The following is an 18,755-nucleotide window of genomic DNA, read 5'->3' on the forward strand; positions in this document are numbered from 1 at the left end:
AACCAGTATCTAGTACCCAAGTTCCGTAACTTGCGTGGTTAATCTCAATCATATGAATAAAAGAAGAAGAAGTAGACATACCAACAGAAGAAACGCGACCTGCTTTTATGTCCTCACGGTATAAAGGACATGTACGCCTCCAATGCCCAGTCTTGTGGCAATGATGGCATTCCATGTTACCGTCCTTGCTCTTAGTCGCGCCTAGTGAGGTGCTTGACTCACCAGGCCCACTCTTACCTGTTCCTGACTTCTTAAACTTCGCCTTACCTACTGCTAGGTCTGCCTGAGCTTTGCCCTTACCCTTTCCCTTGTTTGACACAACGAGAACATCCTGTTTCAGGCTCCCACTAAACTTCATGTCCTTCTCGGTCTGTACGAGAAGGGAGTGTAGTGCATGAGGACTTTTCTTCAAATCATTCATATAGTAATTGGCTCTAAAGAGCGCAAAACCATCGTGGAGTGAATGAAGCATGCGGTCAATCACGATGTTCTCGCTGATCTTACAATCAAGTGCCTCCAGTTTCTCGACATTCTCAATCATGCTGAGAATGTGTGGGCTAACCGGTTGGCCCTTCTGGAGTTTCGCCTCAAAGAAGCGACAGGTATGCTCATAGGTCACGGTTCTCGGTGCTTTCGAGAATTCCTTAGTGAGCGTGGTGAAAATCTTGTTTGCACCTTGGGCTATGAAGCGTTTCTGTAAATTGGATTCCATTGCAAAAATGAGTACATTCTTTATCGCACCCGCTTCCATGACGAAATCGCTATACGTGGCGATCTCGTTAGTTCCAGCCGTGGGGCCTGGGTTTGGCGGGATGGGCTCTATCAGATATTTGAGCTTCCCGTCGCAATGGCGATTCCGTAATGCCGCCTCCCGATCCGCGAAGTTTGATCCATCATTCTTCGATCGAGTAGACCGATTCATCCGATTCATGAAGATCCGGCCGGACTCACGGTCCAATGTGGCACTTGGCATTGGGTCGTCCGTACGGCCAGCCATTTTGTTATTAGCAGTTTAAATGATCGTGTTCTACACTGAAAAATAAAGAAAAACAAAACGAAATAAGCAACTCATCGAGGTGATTTAAGTCTATTTAAAATTCATTTTAACGTGTAGACTCATTGCACTTGTATAATTGATCTACCTCAAGAATTATACAAATGATCCCAAGACTCAATTTCCGTAAATTGATAAGCCAACTGTTTGGCTAGTTCTACCGTTAGAACTCTTGGTCGATAGATTTCCGTAAATCCTATCTTTAGTCCACCATAATCACAGGATCGTACGAGTGACCATAGTGTTGACACTAGTAGAAAAAGTGCTATTGACATCGCCATAATAACATCACTTCTTAACAAAAACGATGTAAATTAGTTATAAACATCGGTTTCCTAAAAAAACGATGTAAATTAGTTTGTTTTTTATCATTTACATCGTTTACCAACATCGGTTGTTTTAAAACCGATGTTAATTATTTTACATTGCATCAATTATGCTAGAACCGATGTAAATTTAATTAGTCGTTATTTAGCTTGTCTCGGTTAATAGTGAACCGATGTCACAACATTGATTTTATTGTTCACCTAATATCTCGTGTAACATAACTTCTTCAATAGAAAACCTTCAGCCGTCATCGCATAACCCTTGCTTCTCACAAAACCCCATCGCACAACCCTCCTCCGTCACGCCGCCGCCGCCCTTTAACGTTCCGCTGTCTACCACCCTCGAACACCATGGTTGCCTTCTGCCGTCACGTCCTCGCCCTCACCATTCATTATTACGCTGTGGCACGGTTCCCTTCCTGTTGTCGCCTTCACTACCACCACCGAGACTACCATGCGGCCTCTCGCACCGTCGATGGTACGCATCTGCCTATCCCAATTGAATAATTCCATTTAAGTTTTTTAGGGTTTATGGATTGATGAATTGGGGTTTTTTTCATAACGATTGGAGTACCGTCGCTTCTAGACTACCCTCATGTCAACCTTCAAGTAGTTTTTTAATCTATTCTTTTAATTTCTTAAGTTTTTGATATGTGGATTTTTTTATTAACCGCTTTTCAATTTGTAAATTTGGTTAATTATTAATTGATTCTTCTGAATTCAGCTTTTATTGTATGATTTTGTTTAATGATATTTTGAATGGGTATGTATAATTAGAGAAGAATATTAAAGGAGAAAATGCATAACTTGGTTAGATGATTTGGGACTTGTTTATGTGGTGAGATGTTCAAAATAATGAAACTGTTCTTTTGATTTGAGATTTCTTTGTTCTATGTCTACCTGCTGCACCAACAGGTATCAAACCGGGATTGTTCATGTCAAACATATTACATGAGAGGTGGGACTTTTTACATGAGCTCAAGGGTTGTGAATTCTACAGAGGAAGCATGGTTGAGTACTTGAGTATGAAGAAAATTAAAACTGTCAGCTTGGTTCATTGTCGATTTGTTTCAGATGGAAGGCAGGTTAAGAGATAGCAATGGCCATGGTGTGAACACATGTAAAACAGACTACTTGGCAATGGTACTTTTGCTTCCTTTGAATTATGAAACCCATGATAGGTCAGATTAAAGCGAAAAGTCTTAGATTTCATATGAAACAAGAATCATAATGCTGTAAGAAATAATGAATGCCTCTCATTTTAGCTGTCATAATGCTTGCTTTGTCTGACTAGTTTGTAATTACATTGTTTACTTTTATCAATGGTTGTCTACATTTTTCTTCTACTAACGAGAAGGTGAAATGTGATTTTAGAATTTCATCACGTGAAATGGATTTTTTTTCTAAACTACATGTTAATTTTAAGCATTCCTATTGAATATTATTCTACTTCCTGGTCATTTGATAGAGATGGCTTGAAATCACAAGTGTAGTCTTCTTTTAGACTGAAACACGTATTGATACACATTTTTTTCCATAGGCTTCAGAGGATGTTAAAAGACCAGTGAACCAGGAAAGGTCCTTCACTTGTGCAGAAATTGAGAGCGCTACTTGATCAATGGTGCAATAACTTTTGGGGACGCTTCTGAAAAAGAAGAAAAGTTAGCTCAGACATTGGGAAAGCATGTACGTAAGACTTGTTCAGATTATTTTGTACTCTAATGGATGATTAAATTTATGTGTGTTGACTGTCAATGTTAACTATGTCAAAGAGTATACATCAGGATTATCATTATGAAATTGAGATGATAGTAATAAAAAAGTACATAGCATACATCAGGTGTACTGCTCCTTACAACCAATTTCTTGCATTTCATCAATTTTTTTTCCTTTACATATTTTTTTTTACCTTATTAAAGGATTTATAAGTTTTGTTATTTGATATAGCTCGCATTGGATGTTGGTTGTATTTTGTCTTCGAGATAATATTGCATATATTTTTGACTCGGATAAAGCGACAAAGAAGACATGGCAAATAAAAAGTTGCTTATCATGGTAAGTTCAATCGATTAACCACATAAATTATAGTTATGTTATGTATGAATGTCGATAATATGATTACATTTCATGTATTCAATTAATTTCAGGGCTTGGAAAAGGTATTCTTTTAGGGCGGGAACGCGTGATATGTTAAAAAAAAATGAACTCCAGATAAAAATGATTGAGGTATGAAGTTTTCCTTAGAAATTCAATTACGCCAACTACTACCACCCCACCTCCTATTTTTGTTTTACACGTGATATGTTAAAAAAATGAACTACTCATGGATAGACTCTCTTGAAGCAGAGGTTTGGTGATGCTATTTAGCGATATTTACCGATGTAGGTTTTTACGATTACTTGTTTTGCCTCGATCAGAATCTTGCCCTTTTTGTGTCTTTTGACTTGTCTGGAGTATGTTGCTTTATACGGAAACTTGTTAACTTGTGACTATAACACGTATAACGTCATTTTATTTAATTATTATAATTATAATTCATTACCTTATGGTGGTAGTATATTTGACTTAGATTATATGAGCTTAGAGTCTTTACTTAACTCTTATTTTTCTATAAATATAGTGCCCTCAACAGCCAGGGAATTATGAGTGTGGTTATTATGTTATAAAGTGGATGTATGATATCACCGTACGCTACGCATTATCGGAGGACGGCATACAAAAGGTACTTGCTTTATTCTCTCAAACTGTATTTTTTATTTCCCAAACTCCCAGCCCTAAAATTTTACATTACCTAAGGGGTTATTCATTTATTGTTTTGAAAGTTAATATTCCCACATTTCACAAACTCATATTGTTTGTATTTTTTTTTGTAAATTGCCTATATTTTCCTAAGCCTCATCTTTTATGTAGTGTGTTTCAGGTGCGGAAATAACAATTGAACAAATGAATGAGGTTCGAGAGCTTTGGTCGCTTTATTGTGTAAAGAACGTCTAATGTATGGTTTGATTCGTAGGAATTCTAATTGAAAACATTTAACATTTTGTATCGTGGCACGCATTTAGTAGTGTTTTAACTAGTTTTATGAATGGACGGAATTATTGTAATACGTTTGATATTTTTTGGTATATAATAAATGGATGTGTTTGTTTGAATTATTGGAAGCAAAGCTCATGTTGCTTATTAGCGTATTATATGTAGCATTTAGTTGCGGGTGTAAATTATTGAATTCGTATTGCCCTCATGAATTATAAGAAGTATTAGCATCAGTTCTAGAAGTTTTAATAAACCGATGTTAATGTAATTAGGTACATCGGTTATTGAGTACAACTGATGTTAATGTAATTATAAGTTACATCAGTTACTAAGTACAACTGATGTTAATATCATTAAAAATACATCGGTTTTGGTGAAGAATCGATGTAATTTATATGCTATTAACATCGGTTTTGGTCCAGAACCGATGTAAGTTTAAACCTTTAACATCGGTTTTGGTCCAGAACCGATGTAAGTTTAAACCTTTAACATCGGTTGTAAAACCGATGTTTTGCTTATAAATTCAATAAACAACGCCCCCAGAAGCATCGCACCAAAACCGATGTAAATAGGCCTAAATAACCGATGTCAATGTCACTTTTTCTACTAGTGTGAGATAAAATAGGTCAATCAGTTCCAACTTACCCGACGTAGAAGGGGTCATATTATGCCTACCGACGAAGAAGGGATTCATTGGAGTTTGACCTATAAAGACTATTCTCAATTTTTGGTTATACGAGGAAGATCCCATCAACTTAGTTTTAATTCATTTTAAGTGAACGAAAATCTAGCATTACGTGAATGAATTAACTTAGGTGATGGCTTATTAAGACCGTGTGACATCTGTATGTCATAGAAAACTAACGCGTAACCTCTATATGAGTCAGTTTTCATGCAAATATTAGGTGGTTTGGTTTTAGGCGGAATATGATGCAAACTATCGTTACGATGAAAAACATAAAAGAAAAGCAAAACGTAAATAAAAGTCCTAGTGTGGCCTATCCTAACATAATACAACTTTGGAATCCACCGTTGGACCCGAGAAGCTTGTCTTGATGTTCCATCTTGGTTCATGCAGCGGGAGTGAGCATCCGATCTCCATCTATGGTCTTCTCAAAATTACAAATTAAAATTTACAAAATATAAACCTATTTACATTCTAAATAAAAACTGTAATTACAAGGAAAAATCCAAAACGGAGATGCGAGATCTCAAAATACAACCAAGACCGTGTTCCATCATTATGGTAACATGTTCTACTAAGGCCACACTAAGTTACAATCGTTTGTAAAATTAAATATGTAATAAAAACATTCATGGCATTCAAAAGTAACGATAAATAAAAATGCATCAACTAAAACAAAATTTATTCGTGACATAATTCCGTAATTATGTTAAATTTATCCAAACCACCTTTTAACGCTTAAAATTATATGACAAAACCGCTTTTATCAACTTAATTTTAATCCATTACAATCCGTTACTTTAAACCGCTTTAAAATAACTAAATGGTACGTGTGTGAACCGTTTCACAATCAAGCGAGTGTACATAATCCGTATAATGTACATTTTATGGCCAAAAGAAAAATTAAAACTCGGAAAAATAATTTTTCAGCGCTGCCAAAACACTTTTCCACTCGATCGAACAGTTAGGGTTTTTAAAAAAAATCGATCAAGTACTGCGAGTACTCAATCGGGTAAAACAACACAGAATAGCTCTCGATCGAGTAGTATTACGCTCGACCGAGAGCAAAACAATTTTGAAACATAAAACCCTCGTGAAATCGATTTGACAAAACAAAACCAATTGCAATTTTGACCTAATTCGTATAAAATTAAATCTACAATTGACAAAACCTTAACATATTGCTATAATGACCGTTTATGATAACAATATGCAAAAAAACAAAACGAAAACAAAACCAATCGATCGAGACACTACAGTCCTCGATCGACTGATCAGACGTGAACAACATGTCACGGTTTTCAAGGCAAAATTATCGATTCAAATCGTTTTATGAAAATCACGATGAAAAAATTTACGTGGTCTCGCTCTGATACCAATTGTAGGGAAATATCCGTATAAAACCCCTTAAAATTAAGGACTATAACGTAATTTATCATGTGATTAATGGTCATAAACGAAAAACAAGAGAAACGATAAAAGAATAAGAATCAACCTCGGGTCCTGTGCAAAACGGCCTAAGAACAGAAATCAACGCAGATTTCCTCCTAATCGTTGCACCCAAGATCGTCTGAGACTATGCCCCTTGTGCTAGAAATTGCTCTCTGATTGCCTTGCAATATTGAGAGAGCTTTTGTGAGTTTTTCTGATGTGAGATCTAGAATTTCAGAGAAAAAGACTCCAAAACCCTAATTTTTCTTCAAATGAGAAGGATTAGGTCAAAAGGAGAGAAGGACTCTCCTTTTGTTCTATTCGGTCGACCGACCGGTTGCTCAGGGAGGGAGTGGGCTTTCCACTTTCTCCTTATTTAACTCGTGGTCCGACTCGTTTTGCTAAATGTATATGACGGGTTTTAATTATAAATCGTCATCCGTTATCGGATATTAAAATATCGACTAGTAACATGAATCAGTCGACATATTAATACTTGTTCGACAATGACAATATTGTATAATTAATTAATTCAATATACATTAATTAAATATAACCGTTTATATTCAATTTACGAATTAACCGCTTAATTCACCTTAGCCAGTATTATTTAATCCGTATTAAATAATTATCTCAACATCGCGTTTGACTAATTATTAGTCAATAACTCCGACTAACCGCTTAGTCATATAAGGCATCAACATGACTGTATTTTCATATCGTCACATCTCTCAATCGTATCCTATAGGTGTGACTTTTAGGGACCAGTTGATCACCGCCATCTGTATGACAATAACGTCAAACTTATCTAGCAAGCCAACCGTTATTGATAAACGTGGACCAACTGATAATAATACAAAAGTATACCCTTTGATCCTTTTAGAGATTTATATGTCATTGCAGTAACTGTGGAGGACACCAGCCCCAACAAGCTCCCACTTGTCCGTACAAGTGTACGTGCAATAACGTTATCCGCACTAACTGGAGGACACCGGCTCCAACACAGTGGTTTTCCATTGACACTTGTGTGACTAGTTCCAGGCATCTTGAAAACTGGATAAGAGATCGACGACGAATCAAGACACGATCGACCATTCTAGCACACTTACTCAAAGAAAAGGTTTGACCTGTGAAGTGGGAGTGTGCCACTTGTGTCAAGTGAGGTTTGAAGAAATGACAAGGTTTGGAAATGTTGGTCCTAGTCAACTATAGTATAGTTGTAGGAGTGGACTCGAAGTGAGGTTTTGAAATGGGCTTTGAGGCCCGAATTTTGACTCGACAATTGGACAGAGTTTCGACTAGTTTTGCGCTAATATTGGCCTACTTTTCGAAAATTTTACGTTTTGAAAGTGGTTTTGATTTTACAAAATTGGTCATGGTTTCTTTAGAAAATGGTGATCACATATGGTACAAGCATTTATACATGCATTATAACGGGATGCTGAGTGCATTTAAAAGGGTTTTGGTTTAAAGTGTGGGTTGCCATACCGAACAATCAAACCCGGGGTCTGTGGAGAGGCTCGTACCAAACAGGAGTAAGGCCGATTCCTAGTCCATTTTCTCGAGTAGTGAAAGCCCTTGATACAAACAAGAGTAAGTACATGGTATGGTTGACGTCAATCGATATTCATCCTTAGGCCCAAACAAGAATTTAGACCATTGATGTGACCATAATTGGCGCATATTTAGCCCCCGAATTACCATTGTTTTCATGCTTTTTAGTGCCTATTTGGGTCATTTCTTATCTTTAGTTCTTTGTTTTGCATATTCTTTGAGATTTTGATCCCTTGGTAGGAAAGGAGTAAGAATCTTGCATTTTCATGGCAAAACAAGGCTAAATTGATCATATTCAATGACCAAGCATCAAGGAGAGACAAGACTAGAAGGCCTTTGTACATAGCATAGTAGAAGAGCATTGTTGAGAAAAGGATCCTTGAGTCCCCAAGGAAATCCCCAAGGAATTCATGAAGAAAAGGGAAGAAAAAGAAGAAGGAAAGTTGCTGAACTACAATCCGAACGGATTGTAGAGAATCCGTCCGTCCTCGCCAATCCGAGCGTCCCGCAAAGGAATCCGCTCGGATTCCCCTCGCCAATCCGAGCGTCTTGCCCAAGAATCCGCTCGGATTCTCCACCCAGATCCGGCCGTCCCGACTCCCATCCGCACGGATCGCAAAGACAAAGACGTTTTCATTCCTCAAGCATCGATAAGAGAAGCCCTTCTCTCGGATAATCCCGGAGGCTCCTTGCTCAACTTAAAAAGTGTAATTACTAGTTTAGCCCTTAGTTAACCCTAATGCATCCTCCCTAATTTTCACTATAAATACCCCATTAGTCTAATTAGAGGAGCATGTTCTTCTTATCAATAATTAGTGTAGTTAATATCAATCAAATCTCTCTTCAATATTGTAATCAAATATTAATCAAGTTTTAATCCAAGTTTTAGTTCTTTAATCTCTCTCTTGTTCTTACTTTATTTTGGGTAATTGAAGATTATTTGGGTTATTATTGGGGGATTGACAACCTCTCAATCTAGGATTCAAGTACTTCTATTATTCTTGCTTTATTATTGGAATCATTAGTAGGTATAATCTCTTAATCCCTTTTTAATTATTGCTAATTACTTTCATTTATTCATCATGTTTCATTATGTTAGTATGATTGACAACCTTTCTAGCATGATCAATATGATAATGAGTGAGTAGTCTCTTAGCTAGGGTTTAATGGGTGATTAGGGAAACCAACATGGGGAATGATTCATGCTTAAATTAATATGCTTTCATATCTTATTTGCTTGCTTGTTTTGATCTTAATACATGCACATGTTATATTTGATGAAATGCTAAGCCTATGAATCCTTGCATTTACTATCATCTTCTATCCTTTCAACTTGACTTGTAAGACATAACCCAACTCGAGTCTTGTTAGACCATGCATGTGTTAAGTAGGGAAGATTAAGTCGACTTGTAGGTGTTGTACAATCCAAGAGATTCGGCTCCGGGACCCAAACTTTCCTAGGATTGTAAGATATAACCCAACTCAATCCATCACAACAATAATTGCTTGCTTATAATTTGAGAACATGTTTGTATGATCATATCCCATGATTCCCCTATGAACCCATGACACCCTAGTGTTTTTAATCAATTGTTTACACCCCTTATTTTATTTACCTTGTTAGTTTATTTTCATTGCTATCTTAGTTTAGTAACCTTCTACATCAACCCCATTTGTGACACCCCTAGATACCACTAGTTACAATAGAATCTTCATTTCAATACCCGTCCCTTGGGATCCGACCTTTGAAGGAAATGTAGATTCATATACATGTTAACATACTCTTATATGTCTAAATAATTTGTCATAAAATTAAACGGATCTTATGCATGCAAACAATGATATAAATAGAGGAGAAATCATGTCCTTACAAAATGGATTTCGGCTATTAGGGCACAAGAGAGATCACCTATCTCTTCTTGTTCTTGAGCTATTCCAATGGAAGAACAAAGATCTAAGTGTAAGATCTCTCCCTATGCTTTATACCCAAGGCTTCTCTTAATTAAAGTAATATTACAAATACTAGTTATAATATTAATCAAGGTAGAAAAATGGAACCAAAATATTTATAAACTCTTATATTATTTCGGTTTTTAGAGAGATAAAAGGGAGGATTTTATTTCTCTCTAAAACTCTAATTTTGGATGAGTGAATTAGAATGAATTCCCACTAAAACATTTTAGTGTTATTAGGTAAAATTATAAGAAAAACAATGATCACATTTTTCTTCCCAAAACCGTGTGAGAGGAGCTTTAGGGTGAGCCAATGCATGGAGAAATTGTTCTTCACAAGGAACAATAGGCTTGCATGGCTAGGTTGCTTTTTAATCATTGTGTTTTCCACTAATCACAAACAACTTATAATTAGCTAAACACCTTCTAATTTTTCGGCCCTTTACATAATATGGTGTCCATATTATTTTTGTCAATTGTCTATATGTTACATGTCACATGTCACATATATTTGTTATGTAATTTTTAACTTATTAAAAATCAACGTATTAATAAAAATACGTCACATACAAAATCGACTTTAGTAATATCATAATTACTAGTACCAAAATATTTTACCAATTATAAATCACAACTGATTGCATTTATAACAATTCATTCAATTTAATTGCTACAATAAATAATTATTTCATCCGAGTAATGATACAATTCAATTACTCAGACCGTACCTTATTTAATCACATTTCAATATGATACGTAAATTTTACTTCCAAAATCGTCCGTCAATTTTCAAGTAATTTAATTAACTCGTAACATTATACGATTAATTAAATAATCAATTAAGAGTATTGCCCTTTAGGTATGACCTAGGGGGTCAATCGATCACCACCGTCACACGACAAGTAATGTCAAACTCGTAGTCACCAATCATTACCGATATATGTTGACCAGTTGACAGTAACAAAATTACTTCCCAATTGTATTCATTTTAATGAGACTTAAACATGTGATCATCATGATCAACAGTCGTGATCGCATTATTGTCGGAGGACACATATTCCAACAATCTCCCACTTGTCCTCGACAAGTGTGCGTCACCAATTCTCTTGTCCTATTACTATCTCCCACTCAATGCAAGGTGTCTTTCAGGTCGTACTTGCAAGTGATCATATCGAGAGTGGTTTCCTCGATCCGGAGAATAACCGATTGACCGAATTTATCCACTCGGATGCCATCCGAGCGTGGCCACGCATTTCCTATTCATTACTCCTCGAGTGGCCCTGAGATATTGTTATAACCCTGACAAGGGGTGGACAATTCCTATCGCACTCATTCCCTTCGACTAGCCACAGCCATCATAACCCAAAATATGCCCATTTGACCCCATTTACGAAGGTCGTAGTAACACAAATCAAAGTTAATCTGAAACTGTGCCATCTTAGAAGAATAGTCTTTAGTCAAAAGAAACGACGCATTCGAATACTATAGTAGCTCTCGCCACGACCAGGCTATATAAATTTGCCAGAACTCTATAAGCGGTCATAAGGCCCGACAGAAAGTTCCTAACAATCTGCCTATGTGATCGACTAGTCATCTCACATGACTCTATGGCACTTGAACTTGCCATCAATCGCATCACACTCTAGTCACTTCGAGACGTCACCTCATATAAGTAACTATGGGCAAAAACAATGTTAATCCATGTTCACTTTAACGGGGTTCAATTGTCTCTACAACCCGTTTGGATATAACAATGTTCAAGGTGAGTTAATAATAACTCAAACGACAAGTGTCGACATCACACTCGGGTAGTCAATATCATATTACAACCTTGTGATGTTTATCATAAGTGTAAACACTTATTGATTGCAATAGAAGTTTAACATCCCATGTGTCCACGTGTTCAAACTTCTTACACTTGCAATTTCCTTCACATTCATGTTCTCATACCATGAATTTTACCAAGCACACATCAAGGTTCTCGACCTTGGTTTTGGTTCTTTAACTTGAAAGAACTTTCTTATCGATCATCTCATAACGAACGAATTTGCGATGAATAATACAACTTGTACCGATCAAGTATTCCATCCACACACAATGCACTAGGTATATGTTTTTTAGAATCTTGTAACAATTGACAAGATTATTAGCTTAGTACTTCTCACAAGTCCTAGCTTTATTAGGAAAGATTGTTTTGAATAACCTCTTATTTAACCAAGTATCTTTCCAAAACTTCTCATTTCTCTTTCTGGGCTTGAAAGATTTGGGATTCTCATAAATCCTCATATGTGCTCGGATTTTCTACAATATGTGCAAACTCTTGACACACAATAGAACATCCGTCAATCATCGAAATCGCTCATCGGATTCTACTCGAGAATTCATGACGCTTCTATTATGGCTCACCAAGTCAATCATCATGCTCTTATGCATATGATTCATAATTGACATGTACATGATTATTCTAATGGCGGAAACATTAGTTACTAATAATCATGAGATCAACCGTTCTCAGGTTCAATGAACTACCATGACTGCTAATGGTAATCCCATTTTTCATTCATATGAATAACCTATGTAAATGTTGATACGATGTGTATCTCTTTAATACTAATCCAACATCTCATGATGTAATTGGATTCATCATTGTCCATTTTCATCCAGAATTGAAAACTCAAAAGCTTCTTTATGAAAGAAGGTATTAGCTCGTCATTCTTTAATGAGTAATGAGTTTTATACATTCAAGGATGATAGCTCCCACTAAATTCTATGTCTTCACATGAGAATTTCCTAACTCCCACTCAATTCTACATATTTCAAAATTGACTTCTTAATCGAAATTTGTCAAGAATATAAATATAAATTGCTTTGCCAAGTTACTAGGATAAAACCATATATGTTCCCATCATATCCTTTCAAAATGCCTATTTTGAAGTGGTCTTATCTCAACCTTACGGAAAGAGATTTTAAATCTCTAACACACTCATGTCATAATGATGTGTAGCAATGTCAATATTCAAATACAAATAATATTTAGAATACGTCCTTCGCAAATACCCTTTTGGAAGGAGATTTAACCATTTCATAGGGAGGTTAAGCAATGACATTTGTATGGTTAAAACGTTGGCTATAGGAGATATCGAAATATCAAACTTTGCAACTTGATTTTGATCATAACTAGTATGTTACTTTGATTCATTTAGGCTCTTAAGTAAAACTCATGATTGAAACTATTAGGTCAAAATTTATCATATAGAACTTAGTCAAAAAACTTGTTAAGACTTTGCATTAGTCATTTTCATCCAAAACTTCTTTTGGTCTCCTCGTGTAGTTATCTTGAGAATATACTCTTACGATTACTACACTTGGTCTCTTTAGTCATATAGAACTAACTTGAGACCATAGATCTCATCTATTCGGCATACTATGTAAATAGATATACCTTTATTCAAATCATTTTCTCTTGCGTAGATCTTTATTTACACAAGTACACAATTTGATCTTTGTCTTGTGTGTGGTGACACAATTTGATCTTTGTCTTGTGTGTTGTGTCCTCATTTTTCTCCCACTCTATCTTTAGAATGAATACACTAAACATTCAAAGATAGCATATGAGACACAAATTAATGATGTTGAATTATAAGGAGAACTACCTCATAGGTTGACTAATTGTTATCGATTTCATATGTGTACTTGGTGGTTGACATACCTTTAAGAGAGTTCATAGACTCAAAATCGCTTTATAAATGATCATACACAAGCCTTAAGCATGTGGACATATAATGAAACCCGTCATTATAATTGTCTATGGGATCACTTTTAAGTGAATAATCTTATGTTTCAAAACGCAAGCATTTAAAGATGAAATTTTAGAACATAAAGGATAAATGATAAAACGGGTGACTTGGGTTGCAAACCAAGTCACCATCATCCAAAATACAAACCATTATCCAAAATACCTTTCCATGTCGAACACGGAAACTTAAAGTTCTAAAATTCAAAACATAACTTAAAATAAGACAATGAAAAACAAAGCTCCATAAAAGCTATCCTTAGCTTCTCATTGGTTTCTCATGCTTGTTTTTCCTTTCCCATGTCTTTGCTTGGTGGAGGCCCTATTTACAATAAAAAGGGAGATACATTATCACAACTTTGCATCATAATACCATAGTTGAATTTAGAAACATAAAAGAAGGTTAGTCATTTACCTACTGGAGTGATCTTTCCAGCTTTGATATCACCAAGGTATTTGGAACAATTCCTCTTCCAATGTCCCATGCCATTACAATAATGGCATTTGTCAAGAGGACCCTTCTTGACTTTGGATGTGCTAGCTTCACAAGACTTAGCTTTGGTGAATGTGGGAGCTTGCTTCTTGCCCTTTCTCCCATTCTTCTTGAACTTCCCCTTACTTTTTGTGCTTATGTTAAGCACATCCTTGGGAGGGTTCACATTTAACCCCATGTCCCTCTCGGCTTGCACAAGTAACTTGTGCAACTCTTCAAGAGACACGTCCTTGTCTTGCATATTGAAATTCACCCGGAATTGCACATATGCCTTGACTTTAGACAAGGAGTGTAGAATCCTATCTACGATGAGTTCTTTGGGGATTTCAACCTTTTGAATCTTCAAGGTCTCGACAAGCTCCATGAGTTTGAGCACATGAGGGCTAACCTTTTGGCCCTCTTTGAAGTCGAGATCAAAGAATGCCGCGGCCGCCTCGTATTGGACGATCCGCGGAGTTTGTGAAAACATAGTCACAAGTTTGGAGTATATCTCATTAGCATTGCCCATTTTAAAGGCTCTCCTTTGGAGTTCCGCCTCCATCGCAAATATTAAGACATTTTTCATTGCGGCGGACTCCTTTTGGTAAGTCTCATAGGCTTCCCTCGTGCCCGCGGTGGACCTAGTGGAGGGTTCGGGTGGAGAGGCCTCGGTAAAGTAACGAAGCTTGTCGTCACCTTCGGCGGCTAATTTGAGTTGGGCATCCCATTCGGAGAAATTTGACCCATTCTTTTCAAGTTTACATCGATCCATGAAGGATCGGAGCCAAGACGAAGTAGCGAGTGGTGTAGCATTAGGAGTGGGTGTTGATGTTGCCATTTGTTATGAAAAAGAAGTGGTCTACAAAACAAAATATAAGGAGTAAAACAAATGTCGTTTTAATTATACTCGTAAAAATGTATGATTTAAACAAGTTTTACGCATTTTTCTAGTGACCTCTACCCAACTAGATAAATGATTCCAAGACCCAAATTCATATCGACTTAGGCACGGTGGGGCCGATACATCCTTTATCAATATAACTCGGTGGATTAACGTTTAATCGATTCTACTTTTAGAACTCTTGGTCGATAATATTACATTAACTATTATCTATAGCCCAAAACACATCGACAAGGGCACGGTGGGGCCGATACATCCCTTATCAAATACTTTTGTTGAGTTCAATCCAAATTTCGAATAAATGTGTCCATGATCCAAACCCACATTAACTTGGGCACGGTGGGGCCGATACATCCCTCATCAACATGAATTCGGTGGATTAACATTCATCACCCACTTCCCCTACGTAACAAGGTTTGTACCCCGGTGGGGCCGAGCGCACTCCCTCGCGAAATAGGTTTTCATGGTTTCTACTATTTGGTAAGGCTATGTCTCAATTAATTGTTTTAGCGAGAGGTCATGTCAATTTATTATCTATCACGTTTTAAGTGAACTAAAGCGGTGAACTACGATAATTCGAATTGACACGGTCGATAAACTCGATAAAATAAGACAATGCATGTTTAGTTATGGCGATTTAGCGATGCATGTGACATAAAATAAAATGCAAGCATAAAATAAATAAATCCTAGTATGGCCTTCCTAAAAATAGAAAAACTATTAATCTATTACATATTCGGAAACCAACTCCATTGGTCCCTTGAACTTCGGTTGTGGCACGCATCTCGAGGTAACACCGTCTTTATGTATCGCCATTCTTGAAGTAATCCGTCTTTTGGAACTCCTAATGAATAAAATTACATAATAAATTACATAATTTCCTATTATACATTTGTAACTAAAATAAAATAAATCTATTAAATTACAAAACGGTGATACGAGATCACAATAAAAATTACAACCGAATCGATATTCCCATACATTTCGGGAAATACCAATTAAAATCTAAGGCCATACTAAGTAAAATTACATAATTCAAAATTACATAAATTAAAATTATGACAATCATAAAGAAAGATGCAGCATTATAATATGTATAAACATGCTCAATTTTTATGCTAAATCGCCTTTTAATTAGCCAATATCGTATATTACTCGGTTTTTACGGATTTGCGTGATTTCAACATTTTATAATCACAAAAATACATAAACTCATATTTATGCATAAGTTAATTACCCTAACCTCTTAGGACTCAAAATATAGTCTTCACTAATAATTTGACCATAATTAACTTTTATTTACAAAATTGTTCATAAATGGACCAAAATTACAAAAATAAGCTATTAAACTTCAAATAAATCACAAAAATTCAAATAAATTCAAAATTTGAAATTTAAATTCATGAACATTCTGGAAAAATTCCATGACACTCATAATGTTCAAAATCTTAGGTTAAAAAATTTCGAAAATTTTCCGGAAAAACAATGTTGCGGTTTATCGATATTTAATAAAATAATCATAAAAACATGGAAAAATTATTTTCATTAACTTTTCAATTTTAGATCTGAAAAATATAATAAAATGCAACATTAGACGTTTTTCCTAAGTCATAGATTATGTTTTATTAATTTTCAACTAATAATGTCACTATTTATGCTATTTTTCTTCAAAAATTCATAAATCATGCTAAAAGACTTCTTTATAGCCAATTATTTTACACACATCTTGTAAAATTGCATGTGACAACATATTAATTTTCTATGACCAGATTCGAAATTTAACTCATATTAACCTATTTTTCTCTTAAATCCGAATTTAATAATGAAAAATTCATTTTTCGAGCATAATAAATCCAAAAATTATGAAAATTTGCAGGTTATCTCAAAATAATATATGTAACAACATATCCAAAAACCAAGTGAAAATTCGAAGTATAGCTATTTTTAGACCAAAAATGACATTTTTACTCATAAAATCACATTTAAATGCCATTATTGTAAAATATGAACAATAAAAATCCGAAAAATTAACCAAAATATCCTAAAACACTTTAGGACCAGAAATATTAACATGCATGTAATAATTTCGTGATATATCATAATTACACAAATTTTACAAGTTTTATTTTGTTATTCATATAACTCGGAAAAACTTTTAACCAATTTGCATGCAAACAACCGTGGCTCATGATACCGATTGAAGGAAATGTAGATTCATATACATGTTAACATACTCTTATATGTCTAAATAATTTGTCATAAAATTAAACGGATCTTATGCATGCAAACAATGATATAAATAGAGGACAAATCATGTCCTTACAAAATGGATTTCGGCTATTAGGGTACAAGAGAGATCACCTATCTCTTCTTGTTCTTGAGCTATTCCAATGGAAGAACAAAGATCTAAGTGTAAGATCTCTCCCTATGCTTTATACCCAAGGCTTCTCTTAATTAAATTAATATTACAAATACTAGTTATAATATTAATCAAGGTAGAAAAATGGAACCAAAATATTTATAAACTCTTATATTATTTCGGTTTTTAGAGAGATAAAAGGGAGGATTTTATTTCTCTCTAAAACTCTAATTTTGGATGAGTGAATTAGAATGAATTCCCACTAAAACATTTTAGTGTTATTAGGTAAAATTATAAGAAAAACAATGATCACATTTTTCTTCCCAAAACCGTGTGAGAGGAGCTTTAGGGTGAGCCAATGCATGGAGAAATTGTTCTTCACAAGGAACAATAGGCTTGCATGGCTAGGTTGCTTTTTAATCATTGTGTTTTCCACTAATCACAAACAACTTATAATTAGCTAAACACCTTCTAATTTTTCGGCCCTTTACATAATATGGTGTCCATATTATTTTTGTCAATTGTCTATATGTTACATGTCACATGTCACATATATTTGTTATGTAATTTTTAACTTATTAAAAATCAACGTATTAATAAAAATACGTCACATACAAAATCGACTTTAGTAATATCATAATTACTAGTACCAAAATATTTTACCAATTATAAATCACAACTGATTGCATTTATAACAATTCATTCAATTTAATTGCTACAATAAACAATTATTTCATCCGAGTAATGATACAATTCAATTACTCAGACCGTACCTTATTTAATCACATTTCAATATGATACGTAAATTTTACTTCCAAAATCGTCCGTCAATTTTCAAGTAATTTAATTAACTCGTAACATTATACGATTAATTAAATAATCAATTAAGAGTATTGCCCTTTAGGTATGACCTAGGGGGTCAACTGATCACCACCGTCACACGACAGTAATGTCAAACTCTAGTCAGCCAATCATTACCGATATATGTTGACCAGTTGACAGTAACAAAATTACTTCCCAATTGTATTCATTTTAATGAGACTTAAACATGTGATCATCATGATCAACAGTCGTGATCGCATTATTGTCGGAGGACACATATTCCAACAACCTTTACTTGCCTCTTTACTAATTGTAGAGTTGTTTGTGAAGTATAAATTGTGTTTTGTATCGACCATTGACCAACGACCACATA

General features: G+C 35.1%; 1 protein-coding gene across 3 annotated transcripts; it reads left to right on the forward strand.

The window, feature by feature from the left end:
- The first annotated feature begins 1,574 nt into the window (after nt 1-1,574).
- Nucleotides 1,575-4,532, forward strand: LOC141621725 (uncharacterized). 3 transcript variants are annotated; one of them, XR_012532617.1, is made up of 5 exons: nt 1,575-1,858; nt 2,296-2,523; nt 2,921-3,066; nt 4,001-4,102; nt 4,291-4,532. XR_012532617.1 is itself a non-coding variant. In XM_074437997.1 (4 exons), the coding sequence occupies exons 1-4, from the start codon at nt 3,338-3,340 to the stop codon at nt 4,372-4,374; spliced, it is 363 nt and encodes a 120-aa protein (XP_074294098.1). In that variant the 5' UTR covers nt 3,332-3,337; the 3' UTR covers nt 4,375-4,532. The 3 variants fall into 3 exon arrangements, 1 of the variants encoding a protein (XP_074294098.1); XR_012532616.1 differs by lacking the exon at nt 1,575-1,858 and adding an exon at nt 1,931-1,989; XM_074437997.1 differs by lacking the exons at nt 1,575-1,858; nt 2,296-2,523; nt 2,921-3,066 and adding exons at nt 3,332-3,435; nt 3,528-3,606.
- Nucleotides 4,533-18,755: the final 14,223 nt, after the last annotated feature.

Source organism: Silene latifolia, chromosome X, assembly GCF_048544455.1.
Source record: "Silene latifolia isolate original U9 population chromosome X, ASM4854445v1, whole genome shotgun sequence".
Lineage (NCBI taxonomy): Eukaryota > Viridiplantae > Streptophyta > Magnoliopsida > Caryophyllales > Caryophyllaceae > Silene > Silene latifolia.

Bases quoted from the DNA above. Each gene is read 5' to 3' on its own strand.
- LOC141621725 (XM_074437997.1), top strand. From the start codon at position 3,338: ATGTTGGTTGTATTTTGTCTTCGAGATAATATTGCATATATTTTTGAC. The intron at 3,436-3,527 runs GTAAGTTCAATC...AATTAATTTCAG, and splicing joins ATAAAAAGTTGCTTATCATG to GGCTTGGAAAAGGTATTCTT. The intron at 4,103-4,290 runs GTACTTGCTTTA...TCTTTTATGTAG, and splicing joins CGGAGGACGGCATACAAAAG to TGTGTTTCAGGTGCGGAAAT.